The 18,001-nt window shown below is 45.5% G+C and overlaps 1 protein-coding gene across 1 annotated transcript in view; it reads left to right on the top strand.

The window, feature by feature from the left end:
- The window catches only part of mboat2b (membrane bound O-acyltransferase domain containing 2b), a 65,925-nt gene that overhangs the window by 35,217 nt on the left and 12,707 nt on the right, over positions 1-18,001 (top strand). Inside the window, exons 2-3 of the mRNA XM_038962967.1 lie at positions 4,770-4,915; positions 13,141-13,218. Of these exons, the coding sequence (XP_038818895.1) occupies positions 4,770-4,915; positions 13,141-13,218 (224 nt within the window). The remainder of the gene's footprint in view (positions 1-4,769; positions 4,916-13,140; positions 13,219-18,001) is intronic.

The raw sequence follows: 18,001 nt of genomic DNA, 5'->3' as shown, positions 1-18,001 counted from the left end.
GCAGTAGTTGATTCAAGAAGTTTCCTTTCGACACTTAAAGCCATATTTTGTTACTGTTAGCATTCTCAGTAACGCGTAACATTAAACTGTTCTTGTGCCTGTGTAGTAATGGGGCGGCAGGTAGCCTAGTGGTTAGAGCGTTGGGCCAGTTACCAAAAGGTTGCTGGGTCGAATCCCCGAGCTGACAAGGTAAAAATCTGTCATTCTGCCCCTGAACAAGGCAGTTAACCCACTGTTCCCCAGTAGGCCGTCATTGTAAATAAGAATTTGTTCTTAACTAACTTGCCTAGTTAAATAAAGGTTAAATATTTTTTTAAATAATAAAACACTTATTTTGGAGAAACATTTTATGAGCATGTTGTTACTTTAATACTTCGATAATTGCATTTTAATTGCATAGGAATTTGCTGAGTTTTTGTAACTATTGTACACGAGTGGTGACTTCCTTATTTCACTTACGTAATAACTCCATTATTATGCAATACTAAAGCAATTTCCAAAGTCCTAGGTAACAATATGGCTATCATACTACACATGTATAAGAACTTTGTCAAGTGTTGCTGTATTATGTCTCACTCATATGAACATATATTTGTTAGTCATTTTGAAGCTGCAAAGGTGGTCTACTCTAATGTTGAGGTGATTCCATGCCCCTCATGTATTTAATTCTAGGCTGTAGGCTACATTAAGATTCATATCCAAGAGCCCTCCAAACCATGTGCTTTATGATAATATATTTAGACTAATTCAACTAACTTTTGTAGTTTTTGGTTCTTCGTCAAATATTTGTTTTCAAAATAACTTACATAGATTCAAATACCTTCCAATATGATTTGGTTTTCTGGAGAGAAGAGAAACAATTACAAGGGTTTGAGTAAGAGGTCCATCTGGCGTCTCCAAGTGGCCACACAACTCTTCAAACTGTGCACAGTTCCGAAGTAATTTCAATACCCTTTTTTTGACTGAAGGAAAGAGCCTTCAATATAACGCCTCGACCACACCTACAGCGTCATTGCATTGTGGCACACCAGAAGTACATTCATTTCCAATGGAACGCCGCGTTTGTTTTGCAGCGTTGCAGAGGCAGTTGCAGTGCGTTCTGTGTGGCGCATACGTTGGATTTATCCGACATATGCGTCAAACTTTATGCGCGGACCGCTTGACAGAAATGGTAGAAGGTGAACGTTGAACTTGCTGTTGCACACCTAGCCAGATGACGCTGCGTACTGTTTTACGCGACGACGCTGTAGGTGTGATCAAGGTGTAATGTGCTTTGTTTAGCTCTCCTAGCTTTGCCATTGACGAACTGAATCAAGCACACTTGTCGTTTCTTTGGTTTGGTACACAGCCCCGTGTCCCCACCATCACACAATTACTGTTGTTTTACGCAATCCAAAAAGGTCCATTTTTATAAGTCGCAATCAGAGTCAGGTGGGGATCATTTTAAAGCTTATTCTCTTGCTAACATTGCTAGCTAAGTTATGAAATACGATCTTACAGTTTCGAAAGGCACTTCAGACAAACATAGAAATGTTGGTGCTCATAGTCATTTTGTCGTGAGAGCATTCTTCACAATATGACAAACAGGCTCATTTTGTTCAGGACAACCCAGGGTATAACATATGTCATCCTTGTGACTGTAACATAGCGATCATAAATGTTGATACTGTACATGACGTGTGAAGTGCATATTTGGACTCACGGGTGTGTGGTTTGCTATAATCGGTATTAGGATCCTGAGCGTCTCATCTTTCCGAACACATCGACTTCTCTCAACTTATAGCATTTCCCTCATTCAGAGAACAACAAATGTGCAAGAGTAGCCCAATTTGTGGGAGGGATGGGGGCATCTTGTCGCACACAGGGCTCAAGTTCATAACGGCTGTCAGTCAAAACCCATACAGCGCTGTAAAGCAGAGAACCTGAGCTCTGACGTCATGTATAGCATGTTACTGTACAGGCACTGCGTTCCAATTTAGGTTCTTATCAATGCTAAATCTGCCATTTCCAACTTGTGTACAGGATGATGAGGGCTGTGTGTGGAAAGGGCTAACCTAATACGAGTATGATTCTCTTATCAGTGCCTATGGTAGAGGTTCATACTAAAATCACACATGATGGCATGAAACAATTTTTTAGGCTAGTGTCTGAGTCTGAATGATGAAGTAAGCTTTGCAGAAAACTGAGGTGATAAATCATTTAAAGGGGCAGTGCAGTAAAACTAGATTTTCTTGTGTTTTATATATTTCCACACTGAGATTGGAATAATATTGTGAAAATTATGATAATACAATTTTAGTGTAAGAGCTGTTTGAAAAGTGCCTGAAATTTCAGCTTGTTTGTCTGGATGGAATTTTTGGACCACCTGGTGACATCACCAAGCCGTAATAGACCAATAAAGACAATAACAGCTAGTTTTCAGGTTACTCATCTCTCCCCTTACGTTCCTACAATTAGCCCCTCTCTCACCACTCCCAGACAGTCCGAGCAAAATTATTTCTTGCGAAATTAAATTTTTCTAAGAAGCAATTTCTTTCCTCCTTTTTGACCATTTAAATTTAAAACAGAAAGGTACTTTATTGTTACCAAGAAATGATTTGATAATGAGATAACGGCTGCATTGGACCTTTGTAAATCAGGACTAATATGTCTAATATGGTATTTGAAAGCATGTTCTTCCCTACCTGTATCACTGCCTCGCCGTTTGGCACAGGCCTTTCTGTTATTTGGTTGAGAGGAATGCCCCAGACTCTCGTTGTCTTTGATAGGCAGCAGATCGACTCACCCTGGCATGGGGCGAGTTGACAGATGTGCTGTCCTTAAACCAGGGCCAGCCTCTCTGTCTGTGTCCCAAATTGTACCCTATTCCCATAGTGCACGGTAAAAAGTAGTGCACTATATAGGGAATAGGGTGCTATTAGGACCAATGGCAGACGGGAAGGGTAGCAGAGCTACAGATGAGGGGATTGACTTTCAGAGGGGTGATGATGCCCTGGGGCAGAGGGTGCGGGCTGTCTGACCCTGAGCTGGACCGCCTCCCACTATAGTGACATTTGACCCGAGAGAGAGGGAGAGCATGGGTTGTCCCCTCTTGCATCCCTGCCAGCTCATCAGTATTCAACTCACACCGGCCCAAGAGCTCTGCTTAAGTGTGTGTGTGTGTGTGTTTGAGCTCGTGTCCCTATGGGTGTGTGAGGCCCCTTAGCTCTGTTCAGTCCAGACTCAAGCTCTGTGTTACTGTGGCTCCACTTGGCTCTTGGCATTATGGCATATGCTAACAGAACAGCAGTTTTATCTGGGTCACAGGGCATCCTGGGTAGCCCAGCGCTACCGGCCATGCCCTTGCTTTGGATGCGTCCCAAATGGCACCCGTTTGCATTTATTTCACTACTTTTGCCCAGAGACCAGAGTAGTGCACTAAAATAGGGAATAGTGTGCCATTTGGGACGCAGCCTTTGAGTCACACCTCATTCTGCTTCCTGTCATTTAGCCAACATTCTCCCCCGTTATCCTTGTGTGGTAGCCTGGTTAAACCTGACTGAGAGCTGCACTCACCAAGGGAAACAATGTTCAGTCTGTTTAAAATTGTTTGTGTGGTGTATTTTGACAGTCCTGAAAGGACGACAGAGGGGATACAGATGGGTTGGAGAATCAGATTGAAGGATCAGAGTGGGGAATTGAACCCCGGTCTCCGGTGGTGTGAGGAGTGTACATGAGTCGTAGCCAGGAGTGTCAAACACACTTCATATGAAACGAATGGGTTGGTACTAAGTGCAGCTCAATGCATACAGCACTAAATGCTTTACCACTCTAGCTATCTGGCCATTGTAGCTAGTAACATTACAATTCAATCAATGGATTTGTTTCCATGAAGTAGCTGCCTTTTTAGTTGGCTGCGCAAAGACAGTACAGGATGAAGGCAGACACTGCTTCTCCAATAAGATATCCCCGATCACACTTATAGGCGAAGTCATGGTGACGTTGACTAGCTAAGCTCATGCGCAGAAACACGTCATTGGGGGTTAAACGATCATCTCTCGCCGAACTGCGCAGGCCGGAAAAAATCAAAGGCACTCCTTTGATATAAAGTAGTGGATTGATTGTCTCTGCTGTAAGCAAGACGCTTAATCTTGCAAGGTAGCCACTGCCTGAGTCCAAAATTGAACTTTTGCCCGTTCCCTATAGTACACTACCTTTGCCCAGGGCCCAGTGGTCTATGGAGAATCGGGCTACCATTTGGGACATTTACAATTTTAGTCATTTAGCAGATGGTCTTATCCAGAGCGACTTACAGTAGTGAGTGCATACATCTTCATACCCTATGGGAATCGAACCCACAAACCTGACGTTGCAAGCACCATGCTCTACCAACTGAGCCACACTGGACCCCAGTCTATGTCGTCATATCTCTGTCACAAGTTCTGGGGATCGGAATATAAAAGGATCCGCTAGTGCTGCTTATCATTGTTGAGACATCTCCATGAATGTATTATCTTCACAGTCATTTGCTGCAAGTCAATGGAACCCACACTGTTAACGTTGGATTTCTGGTCTTATCATCTGAAGGGGCTTTAAATGAATCCCAAATTCCCGGCTGTGTGCCTCCTCTCTGGTTTAAGACTTGTTTATCTGGTGTTCTGACGTTATACAACTACATTATGGTCCTGAAAAAGAACACATGCCATCCACAATAACAATTTGTGCATCTCTCCCTCTCCTTCCATCCTTCTCTCTCTCCTTTCTCCACCTCCCCCCTCTCTTTTCTCCAGGTGAACTTTGTGGTGTGCCAGCTGTTTGCCTTGTTGACAGCCTTCGGGTTCCGTCTCTATCTCCATCCCAGTAAGACCAGTCCCTTTGTCAGACATGTGGTGGCCACGCTACTGGGATTCTACTTTGCTCTCTTCTGTTTCGGCTGGTGAGTCCGTCTCTCTGCCTACACACACACCCACACACACTCTCAGGTTCCACGCGCTGTGTCATGATGGCCAAACGGGTCGATTTAGAGGGGAAAACGATACCCCCACTCCAAGCACTCTGCTGCGCTGCTGCATAAACGGGCCGCTGTAATTTCTCTAAGCATGGGTTGATAGGGGGCAGTTGATTTGTTTTGCGAAACTTTAGACGGGAGTAAGTAGCGGAGTTAGAACCAGATGGTTGTGTCGTGTTTGTGTTCACATCTGATGCCATCAGGTTCAAGAGGATGTTTTTGCTTTGCACGCTGATGTTATATTGAATAGGACTGTGAATGGATAGGATAGGTAGTGGGACAATGAATAGGGATATTCTTAAGCCCTCTTTTAATATTGACCTGCTGCCTCTTGGCAACTATCTGTTACTAAATACTATGACATAGTCTGTGTCCATTTCATAGAATTTTAAGCAATATATATTTATTTTTTTGCAAGCTAGTATTTTGAAGAAGCTCTTTTGACTGCCTCCAAGTGTAGTTAAATTAGTGAAATGAATTAGGGACCAGTGATTCCTTATGTAAAATATCCATAACAGGATCCCCCCTCTAACCTGATTCATGGGCACCAAGGGAGGACATGCCAATATGGGTCCGCCAATAGATGTATCATCAGGTCAATATGCTGCTGGACTCATCACCGACCAGTGCTCTCCTCTCAGGGCTAAATCAATGTTTATCAGTGTTGCTAAAAAGATTTCTCTCATTAACAGATCTGCTTTAATAAAACAAACAGGTCGATGGACCAATGGGGCAAATGAGGGCTGTGTCCCAAATGGCCCATTATTCTCTACGTAGTACACTTCTTTTGACCAGTAGTGGACTAAATAGGGAATAGGGTGCCATTTGGGACACTGCAGAGGACTGAGTGCCAGGACGTTTAGTTGTAACACACTGTAAACTGCAGGATCTAATTAGAGCCACACACATACTTACAGGGAGTGCATCCCAAATGGCACCCTATAGACATAGGGCTCTGGTCAAAAGTAGTGTACTATGTAGGGAGTCAGCGCCACATTTACTGTATATGGATTGTTGTTCGTAACATGCAATATGTTGTGAAAAATATGAACTCCTTGCCACAAAATGGCACGCAAACATTGCAATCTTTTGTGACCACAAACTGTCACATGTGGCCGATTTAAAAAAATAAAGAAATAAAAATAAGAATAATAAAAATAAAAAAACAACAACTTCAAACTAGATAAAATGGGCATGCTTAATTGTCTTCAATGGAAACAATGACTGGGTTAAAAGTCTGTGTAGCACTAAATGATGTGCTTGTGAGGTGTTGGGTATGTATCCACTTTGTCATTGTTCCTATGTAACTGCACCCAGTCGTACTGTTGAGTGTGTGTTATGGGTGAATGTGTGTTAAATTAAGCGAATGAAGGGACAAATGGTTCTCTGTAGGCAGACTGGGCACATGAACCTTGGCCCATTACTGACTGGCAACAATATGGCAAATGGCACAGAGGAAAGACAAGACTGAGGGAGGATGGAGGAAAAGAAGGGTGGAGGGAAAGCGAGGGAGGGAGGATGGACAGAGAGGACGGAGGGGAAAAGAGACGTGGAGGGAAATAAAGAGGGAGAATGAAGGGGAATATGCAAATGAGACATATAAACTCAGCAAAAAAAGAAACGTCCCTTTTTCAGGACCCTGTCTTTCAAAGATAATCCGTAAAAATCCAAATAACTTCACAGATCTTCATTGTGAAGGGTTAAAACACTGTTTCCCATGCTAGTTCAATGAACCATGAACAATTAATGAACATGCACCTGTGGAACGGTCGTTAAGACATGTAGGCAGGCAATTAAGGTCACAGTTATGAAAACTTAGGACACTAAAGAGGCCTACCTACTGACTCTGAAAAACACCAAAATAAAGATGCACAGGGTCCCTGCTCATCTGCGTGAATGTGCCTTAAGCATGCTGCAAGGAGGCATGAGGACCGCAGATGTGGCCAGGGCAATAAATTGTAATGTCTGTACTGTGAGACGCCTAAGACAGCGCTACAGGGAGACAGGACGGACAGCTGATCGTCCTCTCAGTGGAAGACCACGTGTAACAACACCTGCACAGGATCGGTACATCTGAACATCACACCTGCGGGACAGGTACAGGATGGCAACAACAACTGCCCGAGTTACACCAGGACCGCGCAATCCCTCCATCAGTGCTCAGACTGTCCGCAATAGGCTGAGAGAGGCTGGACTGAGAGCTTGTAGGTCTGTTGTAAGGCAGGTCCTCACCAGACATCACCGGCAACAATGTCGCCTATGGGCACAAACCCACCGTCTATGGACCAGACAGGACTGGCAAAAAGTGCTCTTCACTGACGGGTCGTGGTTTTGACTCACCAGGGGTGATTGTCGGATTTGTGTTTATCGTCGACCGAATGAGCGTTACACCGAGGCCTGTACTCCGGAGCGGGATCGATTTGGAGGTGGAGGGTCCGTCATGGTCTGGGGTGGTGTGTCACAGCATCATCTGACTGAGCTTGTTGTCATTGCAGGCAATCTCAACGCTGTGCGTTACAGGTAAGACATCCTCCTCCCTCATGTGGTACCCTTCCTGCAGGCTCATCCTGACATGACCCTCCAGCATGACAACGCCACCAGCCTTACTGCTCGTTCTGTGCATGATTTCGTGCAAGACAGGAATGTCAGTGTTCTGCGATGGCCAGCGAAGAGCCCGGATCTCAATCCCATTGAGCACGTCTGGGACCTGTTGCATTGGAGGGTGAGGGCCCCCCCCCCAGAAATGTCCTAGAACTTGCAGGTGCCTTGGTGGAAGAGTGGGGTAACATCTCACAGCAAGAACTGGCAAATCTGGTGCAGCCCATGAGGAGGAGATGCACTGCAGTACTTAATGTAGCTGGTGGCCACACCAGATACTGACTGTTACTTTTAATTTTGACCCCCCCCTTTGTTCAGGGACACATTATTCCATTTCTGTTAGTCACATGTCTGTGGAACTTGTTCAGTTTGTCTCAGTTGTTGACTCTTGTTATGTTCACACAAATATTTACACATGTTATGTTTGCTGAAAATAAACGAAGTTGACAGTGAGAGGACGTTTCTTTTTTTGCTGAGTTTATATACACACACACACACACACACACACACACACACACACACGTACACTACCGTTCAGAAGTTTGGGGTCACTTAGAAATGTCCTTGTTTTTGAAAGAAAATCATATTTTTTGTCCATTAAAATAACATCAAATTGATCAGAAATACGGTGTAGACATTGTTAATGTTGTCAATGACTATTGTAGCTAGAAACAGCTGATTTTTAATGGAATATCTACATAGGCGTACAGTGGCCCATTTTATCAGGGGGTACCTTTCTGGTACAGCTCCCGTAAAAGCCTCTGTTTTCTGCACGTTAATACTAGAAGCTTATTACCTTAAATGGATCAATTGAAAGTGTGGGTTCACAGCTCCAGTCCAGATGTGTTGGTCATTACTGAGACGTGGTTAAGGAAAAGTGTTTTGAATACTGATGTTAACCTTTCTGGTTATAACCTTTTTCGGCAAGACAGATCTTCCAAAGGTGAGGGAGTGGCAATCTTTACCAAGGAACACCTTCAGTGCTCAGTTGTCTCTACCAAGTCTGTCCACAAACAATTTGATTTGCTGGTTTTAAGTATAACACTTTCAAATAGCTCTTTGTTGACTGTTGTTGGGTGCTATCGTCCTCCATCAGCACTGGCCTGTACCCTACCTGTCCTAAGCTCTCTCCTGGCCCTCTACACTAAGTCTGAATTTGTCCTGCTTGGTGACCTAAACTGGGACATGCTTAAACCACCTGACCAAGTCCTAAAGGAATGGGTCTCCCTAAATCTTTCTCAGATTATTACCAATTCCACAAGGTATGACTCCAAACACCCAGAAAAGACTACTCTTCTTGATGTTATCCTCACAAATAATCCTGATAGGTATCAGTCTGGTGTTTTCTGTAATGACCTTAGTGATCACTGTTTTACAGCCTGTGTTCGTAATGGCTGCTCAGTGAAATGACCTGTCCTGATTTGTCATAGACACTTGCTAAAAAACTTTAATGAGCAAGCCTTCCTTCATAAACAGGCCTCTGTGAAATGGTATAGAATCATCTTGATCCCCTCTCGAATACACTTGGACCTTATTTTTTGATATTTTCAGTGGTATTGTTAACGAACACGCCCCCATAAAGAAAGTTAGAATTAAAAACAGGTTCAGCCCCTGGTTCGACCGTTATCTTGCAGAGTTACTCCACCTCAAGAATTGCATTTGGCGAAAGGCTCGGTTACGCATACTCAGGCTGACTGGCTATCGTTCAGGCAAATGAGAAATAAGTGCACTCAGGCTATCCGGAAGGCCAAAGTTAGTTACTTTGAGGAGCAGTTCTCTCTCTGTGGGTCTAACCCCAAGAAATTCTGGAAAATATAAACCCTCCTTCTCACAGCTGCCCATGTCCCTTAATGTTGATGATGTGGTTGTTACTGACAAGAAGCACATGGCTGAGCTCTTTAACCACCACTTCATTAAGTCAGGATTCCTATTTGACTCAGCCATGCCTTCTTGCCCGTCCAACATTTCCTCATCTCCCACCCCTTCTAATGCGACTATCCCCGATGCTTCTCCCTCTTTTTCACCTCCCCCGCTACAAAGTTTCACCCTGCAGGCAGTCACTGAGTCCGAAGTGCTAGAAGAGCTCCTGAAACTTGATCTAAAAAAAACATCTGGGTCAGATGGTTTAGACCCTTTCTTCTTTAAGGTTGCTGCCCCTATCATTGCCAAGCCTATCTATGACCTTTCTGGGGAGGTTCCCATTGCTTGGAAGGCAGCCACGGTTCGTCCTTTATTTAAAGGAGGAGATCGAACTGATCCTAACTTTCTATTTTGCCCTGTTTATCAAAAGTGTTGGAAAAACTTGTCAAAAATCAACTGACTGGCTTTCTTGATGTATATAGTTTTCTCTCTGGTATGCAATCTGGTTTCCGCTCAGGTTATGGATGTGTCACTGCAACCTTAAAGGTCCTCAATGATGTCACCATTGCCCTTGATTCTAAGCAATGTTGTGCTGCTATTTTTATTGACTTGGCCAAAGCTTTTGATACGGTAGACCAATCCATTCTTGTGGGTCGGCTAAGGAGTATTGGTGTCTGAGGGGTCTTTGGCCTGGTTTGCTAACTACCTCTCTCAAAGAGTGCAGTGTATAAAGTAAGAAAATCTGCTGTCTCAGCCACTGCCTGTTGCCAAGGGAGTACCCCAAGGCTCGATCCTAGGCCCCACGTTCTTCTCAATTTACATCAACAACATAGCTCAGGCAGTAGGAAGCTCTCTCTCATCCATTTATATGCAGATGATACAGTCTTATACTCAGCTGGCCCCTCCCCGGATTTTGTGTTAAATGCTCTACAACAAAGCTTTCTTAGTGTCCAACAAGCTTTCTCTACCCTTAACCTTGTTCTGAACACCTCCAAAACCTAGGTCATGTGGTTTGGTTAGAAGAATGCCCCTCCTCCCACAGGTGTTATTACTACCTCTGAGGGTTACATATCAAAGCTGCAGGCTAAAGTTAAATCTAGACTTGGTTTCCTCTATTGTAATCGCTCCTCTTTCACCCCAGCTACCAAACTAACCCTGATTCAGATGACAATCCTACCCATGCTAGATTACGGAGACATCATTTATAGATAAGCAGGTAAGGGTGCTCTCAAGCGGCTAGATGTTCTTTACCATTCGGCCATCTGATTTGCCAGCAATGCTCCTTATAGGACACATTAGGGGTCAAAAGTAACAGTCAGTATCTGGTGTGGCCACCAGCTGCATTGAGTACTGCAGTGCATCTCCTCCTCATGGACTGCACCAGATTTGCCAGATCTTGCTGTGAGATGTTACCCCACTCTTCCACCAAGGCACCTGCAAGTTCTAGGACATTTCTGGGGGGGAATGGCCCTAGCCCTCACCCTCCGATGCAACAGGTCCCAGACGTGCTCAATGGATTTGAGATCCGGGCTCTTCGCTGGCCATGGCAGAACTCTGATATTCCTGTCTTGCACGAAATCACGCACAGAACGAGCAGTATGGCTGGTGGCGTTGTCATGCTGGAGGGTCCTGTCAGGATGAGCCTGCAGGAAGGGTACCACATGAGGGAGGAGGATGTCTTTCCTGTAATGCACAGCGTTGAGATTGTGCTCTCCTCCCAGAAATGTTCCATACACACAAAAACCTTATTCTCTCAATTGTTGTGCACAAATATGTTTACATCCCTGTTAATGATCATTTCTAAGGTTTGGCATATCAAGAAGCTGATTAAACAGCAGGATCATTACACTTGTGCACCTTGTGCTGGGGACAATAAAAGGCCGCTCTAAAATGTGCGGTTTTGTAACACAACACAATGCCACAGATGTCTCAAGTTTTGAGGGAGCGTTTTAATTGGCATGCTGGCTGAATGAATGTCCAACAGAGCTGTTGCCAGATAATTGAATGTTAATTTCGCTACCATAAACTGCCTCCAATGTCGTTTTAGAGAATTTGGCAGTATATCCAACTGGCCTCACAACCGCAAACCACGCCAACCCAGGACCTCCACGTACCTATAATGCCAATCCATTTGTCTGGACACTAGATGAAGTCTGTATATTTTGGGGTACTTTCATTTGAATAAAACACTTCACATATTGTTGCTAAACACTCTTTCTCATCTTTCTATCTAAATAAAATAGTACTGCCATGTATGAGAAATGCTTTTATTATATATTTTCCAAGAGTCTTAGCTAGAACACATCCTTTTCAAGACATAAACAATTGCTTTAGTAAAAGTCTGAAGATATGATACATCAATAGCCGTAACATTCACAACCGTTATGCATGTTATGGATATCATAACGCTGAAAAAGGACACTGCCCATGAAAAGAGAGAAACCAATTATACACCATATGAAAACATTTGATTTGAAAGTTAGCTTTACAGAGAAATTTCATATGGCCCAATGTAAGGTGCATGTTTTACAAAAAGGGTGAAGAAATAGACCTATTTCTGTCTCTGCTGCAGGGTAATGATTAAGGGTCAGTTGTGGGTCAATCTGTCTGATTTATATGGCACAGGGGACAGGGAGGATTGAGTGAGAGAAAGGGAGGATTGAGTGAGAGAAAGGGAGGATGGAGGGAGAGAAAGGGAGGATGGAGGGAGAGAAAGGGAGGATGGAGGGAAAGAGAGAGAGAGAGGATGGAGGGAAAGAGAGAGAGAGGATGGAGGGAAAGAGAGAGAGAGGATGGAGGGAAAGAGAGAGAGAGAGGATGGAGGGAAAGAGAGAGAGAGAGGATGGAGGGAAAGAGAGAGAGAGAGGATGGAGGGAAAGAGAGAGAGAGAGGATGTTGGGGAAAGAGAGAGAGAGAGAGGATGTTGGGGAAGAGAGAGAGAGAGAGGATGTTGGGGAAAGAGAGAGAGAGAGAGGATGTTGGGGAAAGAGAGAGAGAGAGAGGATGGAGGGAAAGAGAGAGAGAGGATGGAGGGAAAGAGAGAGAGAGGGAGGATGGAGGGAAAGAGAGAGGGAGGGAGGATGGAGGGAAAGAGGGAGAGAGGGAGGATGGAGGGAAAGAGAGAGAGAGGGAGGATGGAGGGAAAGAGAGAGAGGGAGGATGGAGGGAAAGAGAGAGAGAGGATGGAGGGAAAGAGAGAGAGAGAGGATGGAGGGAAAGAGAGAGAGAGAGGATGGAGGGAAAGAGAGAGAGAGAGGATGGAGGGAAAGAGAGAGAGAGAGGATGGAGGGAAAGAGAGAGAGAGAGAGGATGGAGGGAAAGAGAGAGAGAGAGAGGATGGAGGGAAAGAGAGAGAGAGAGAGGATGGAGGGAAAGAGAGAGAGAGAGAGGATGGAGGGAAAGAGAGAGAGAGGGAGGATGGAGGGAAAGAGAGAGAGAGGGAGGATAGAGGGAGGGAGGATGGAGGGAAAGAGGGAGAGAGGGAGGATGGAGGGAAAGAGAGAGAGAGGGAGGATGGAGGGAAAGAGAGAGAGAGGGAGGATGGAGGGAAAGTGAGAGAGGGAGGATGGAGGGGAAAGAGAGGAAGGGAGGGTGGCGGGGAAGAGGGACAGAAGTGGAGGGAAATGGAGACATCGTGGGGATTATGTGTGTGATTGATTAAACCGTTAATCACTTATCTCTCCTCTGTGTTTCAGGTATGCTCTCCACTTTCTGGTTCAGAGTGGGCTCACCTATGGCATCATGATCCTAACAGGAGTGGAACACATGCACAAGTAAGTCCTCTGCGTGTGTGTGGTTCAGGGTGAGAGTTGTTTCTGAAGGCCTGTCTGAATGATGATGTGTAGACTGGCCGCAGGTGACATGCTGTACTGCCTCTAGAGCGGCCGCTGCTGCTGGACCAATAATGTTCAAAACCCACAGGAGAGCCCAGACATATAAAGTACCAGTGAAAAGTTTGGGCACACCTACTCATTCCAGGGGTTTTCTTTATTTTTACTATTTTCTACATTGTAGAATAGTAGTGAAGACATCAACACTATGAAATAACACACATGGAATCATGTAGTAACCAAAAAAGTGTTAAACAAATCAAAATATATTTTATATTTGAGATTCTTCAAAGTAGCCATCCTTTGCCTTGATGACAGCTTTGCACACTCTTGGCATTCTCTCAACCAGCCTCATGAGGTAGTCACCTGGAATGCATTTCAATTAACAGGTGTGCCTTGTTAAAAGTTAATTTGTGGAATTTCTTTCCTTCTTAATGCGTTTGAGCCAATCAGTTGTGTTGTGACGAGGTAGGTGGGGTATACAGAAGATAGCCCTATTTGGTAAAAGACTAAGTCCATATTATGGCAAGAACAGCTCAAATAAGCAAAGAGAAACGACAGTCCATCATTACTTTAAGACATGAAGGTCAGTCAATACGGAACATTTCAAGAACTCTATGATGAAACTGGCTCTCATGAGGACCGCCACAGGAATGGAAGACCCAGAGTTACCTCTGCTGCAGAGGATAAGTTCATTAGAGTTACCAGCCTCAGAAATTGCAGCCCAAATAAATGCTTCACAGGGTTCAAGTAACAGACACATCTCAACATCAATTCAATCTCCGGGAGTCCACCTTCATGTGCTCACCCCGCCCCGCCCTCTTTAATTTTTCCTATTTATGTCTAACTTGTACATGCAGGGGTCATTGGAACAAATTGCTCCTTCTCTTGGAAGTAATACTTGGAGCAGTAAAGGTGTGAAAAATCATAATTTCTTTTGTGTGTGGTGTGTGTGTGTGTGTGTGTGTGTGTGTGTGTGTGTGTGTGTGTGTGTGTGTGTGTGTGTGTGTGTGTGTGTGTGTGTGTGTGTGTGTGTGTGTGTGTGTGTGTGTGTGTGTGTGTGTGTGTGTGTGTGTGTGTGTGTGTGTGTGTGCTTGGTCCCACAGTTTGTCATTATCTGTCTTGTAGCGGAGGGGAGGCGAACATGGCCATCATTCCGTCCTGTTGCTCACCAGCTGTTGGCGGACATTTTTTCATTTTTTTCTCTGGCTTCGCGATTACTGTAATAACATCTTCCAATTACTTCTTCCCCTTTGGCCTCCTGTGTCTTATTGCTGGCTGTGTCCACCACCTACCTCGAGGCACCAGTTGTTTTCAGACGAGCGCATCCATGCATAAGAGCCTACTCCAGCTCACCCCTTGTCGTCCTCCTTTGCTAGCCCAGCTGGGGCACCTCTCTGGGGGGTTGCTAACTAGGCCTACTTGAAGCCCAGGCCCCATCTACAGGCCCGGAGGAAACTAATTGTGGAGAATACTAATTTCACTGCCTAATCGATTACTTTGATGTTCAGTTGATACTTCGGAGAAGAAAGAGGAATGAACAGGTCGGCATAGATTGCTGTTGTTTTTTTTCTTTCTCGTCAGTTGTGTGGGCGAGAGATTGGCTGTGTCCCAAATGGCACCCTAAGGGCCCTGGTCAAAAGCAGTGCATTATAGAAATATAAGCAATAGGGTGCCATTTGGGACGCTATCCTTGCATGGCTCGCCACTTATCTTGGGCCTCTGCCAAAAACGAGGGGCTTTTTTCCCTTCCCTTGGTTCCCCTCTGAGAAATTAGATTGATCTGTAAACTGCAGCACATATGCCTACAACATTGACTCGAAAATGTTTTGCTTGACTCCTTTGGTTATCGTGGAGGAGAGCTCAGTCAGTGGAGGAGGAGGAGGAAGAGATGGTGTAGCTGTCTGGCTGACATAGCCCAGAGGTGTCTTCAGGTGCATTCACAAGCACAGTCACAGGTTCTCACAGTGCCGCTGAAAGAGCTAGTAGTCTCCTCCTTCCCCCCTCTGCCCTAGTCTCTCCTTCCTGACCCTCATAGTCTGCAGGGAGCTTGACTGCATGAGTCATCGCCATGGAGTGTGTGTGAATACTGAGAGTGTGGTGTACTCCTTGAGACTTAACATGCCTTCCCTGCCACGTGCGCGCGCACACACACACACACACACACACACACACACACACACACACATATTTCCTCTCTTCCTGTGGGGATGTGTGTGGGTTGTGCACGTGTATGGACTGTGCAGGCTGTGGGATATAATCGTCTCCTCTCTGATGATTTAGAGGCTGTGTGTCCCAAATGACACCCTATTTCCACCCCCTGTGGGCCCTGGTCAAAAGTAGTGAACTAAATAGGGAATAGGGTGTTTTTTGGGAGGCTGTCTGGGAGTAACAGAGCCACTATCCACTGTGCCTCCTTACTGAGTTCAGAGCACTGCCAGAGAGAGAGAGGGGAGGAAGAAGGAAATAGGGAGGGAGGAAAAGGGAGAGAGAGGGGGTGGAAGAGACTGGGAAAGAGGGTGTGAAAGACAAGGAGCGAGAGAGGAAGTAAGAAGGAGAGGGTAGGGTTGTTGTAGATGAGAGGGAGATGGAGAGAGATGTGCCAGTTAAGGAAATACCAAGCTTTAAGCTAGTGCATAAAGATCAACACAGAGCACCACAGAGCACCCGCTAGATCCCCGCTCTGCTCAATAATGAGACAGCAGGAGCAGGTGGGTGACTGGCTGACTGGTTAGCTCACTGACTGGCTGGCTGGCCGGCTGGCTAGCTCACTGGCTGGCTGGCCGGCTGGCTAGCTCACTGGCTGGCTGACTGGCCGGCTGGCTAGCTGACTGACTGACTGGCTGACTGGCTCACTGGCTAGCTCACTGACTGGCTGACTAGATCCCCGCTCTGCTCAATAATGAGACAGCAGGAGCAGGTGGGTGACTGGCTGACTGGTTAGCTCACTGACTGGCTGGCTGGCCGGCTGGCTAGCTCACTGGCTGGCTGGCCGGCTGGCTAGCTCACTGGCTGGCTGACTGGCCGGCTGGCTAGCTGACTGACTGACTGACTGACTGGCTCACTGACTGGCTGACTGGCTAGCTGACTGACTGGCTGAGTGGCTGACTGGCTCACTGACTGGTTGGCTGGCTAGCTCACTGACTGGCTGGCTGGCTAGCTGACTGACTGACTGGATGACTGGCTCACTGGCTAGCTCACTGACTGGCTGACTGGCCGGCTGGCTAGCTGAATGACTGGCTGGCTGAGTGACTGACTAAATGACAGAGACACAAGCTGCTCTATGTACTGCTGGAATGATTACGGGAATGATTATGATACCCATGCTCAACAGCTCTGTCTCCATGGAGACCTCTTGTCTTTTGCCACCTTAAAGCCTGCACAGACTGAGCAAGTTTTGTAATTTCTTTGCCACGATTTTTGCCGTAAGAAAGAGAGGGTGGGCTAAGTGTAGATGAGGCTGAGAGAGGGAGATGGAGAGAGATGTGCCTATTAAGGACATACCAAGCTTGAAGCTAGTGCATAAAGATCAACACGGAGCACCCACTAGATCCCTCTGCTCGATAATGAGACGGCAGGAGTAGGTGTGTGACTGGCTGGCTGACTTACTGACAGAGACGAGCTGCTCTACGTCCTGCTGGGATGATTACGGAATGATTATGATACCCATGCTCAACAGCTCTGTCTCCATGGAGACCTCGTCTTTTGTCACCTTTAGGCCAGCACAGACTGTAGGATATTAGTCGTCTTATGCCACGATTCTGCCATCCCAGACCAAATGTCCATGTAGTGGGTAAATTCTTAAACAGCTTGGAAAATTCCAGAAAATTATGTCATGGCTTTAGAAGCTTCTGATAGGCTAATTGATATGATTTGAGTCAATTGTAGGTGTACCTGTGGATGTATTTCAAGGCCTACCTTCAAACTCAGTGCTTCTTTGCTTGACGTCATAAGGAAAATCAAAAGAAATCAGCCAAGACCTCAGAAAAAACAATTGTAGAGCTCCACAAGTCTGTTTCATCCTTGGGAGCAATTTCCAAACGCCTGAAGGTACCACGTTCATATGTACAAACAATAGTACGCAAGTATAAACACCATGGGACCACGCAGCCGTCATACCGCTCAGGAAGGAGACGCGTTCTCTGTCCTAGAGATGAACATACTTTGGTGCGAAAAGTGCAAATCAATTCCAGAACAACAGCAAAGGACCTTGTGAAGATGCTGGAGGAAACAGGTACAAAAGTATCTATATCCACAGTAAAACGAGTCCTATATCGACATAACCTGAAAGGTCGCTCAGCAAGGAAGAAGCCACTGCTCCAAAACCGTCATAAAAAAGCCAGACTATGGTTTACAACTGCACATGGGGACAAAGATCGTACTTTTTAGAGAAATGTCCTCTTGTCTGATGAAACAAAAATAGAACTGTTTGGCCAAAATGCCCATTGTTATGTTTGGAGGAAAAAGGGGGAGGCTTGCAAGCCGGAGAACGCCATCCCAAACATGAAGCACGGGGGTGACAGCATCATGTTGTGGGGGTGCTTTGCTGCAGGAGGGACTGGTGCACTTCACAAAATAGATGGCATCATGAGGAAGGGAAATTATGTGGATATATTGAAGCAACATCTCAAGACATCAGTCAGGAAGTTAAAGCTTGGTCGCAAATGGGTCTTCCAAATGGACAATGACCCCAAGCATACTTCCAAAGTTGCGGCAAAATGGCTTA

Source organism: Salvelinus namaycush, chromosome 24, assembly GCF_016432855.1.
Source record: "Salvelinus namaycush isolate Seneca chromosome 24, SaNama_1.0, whole genome shotgun sequence".
NCBI lineage: Eukaryota > Metazoa > Chordata > Actinopteri > Salmoniformes > Salmonidae > Salvelinus > Salvelinus namaycush.
The sequence above is the reverse complement of the archived record's forward strand: the minus strand, read 5'-3'. Positions and strand labels throughout refer to the sequence as shown.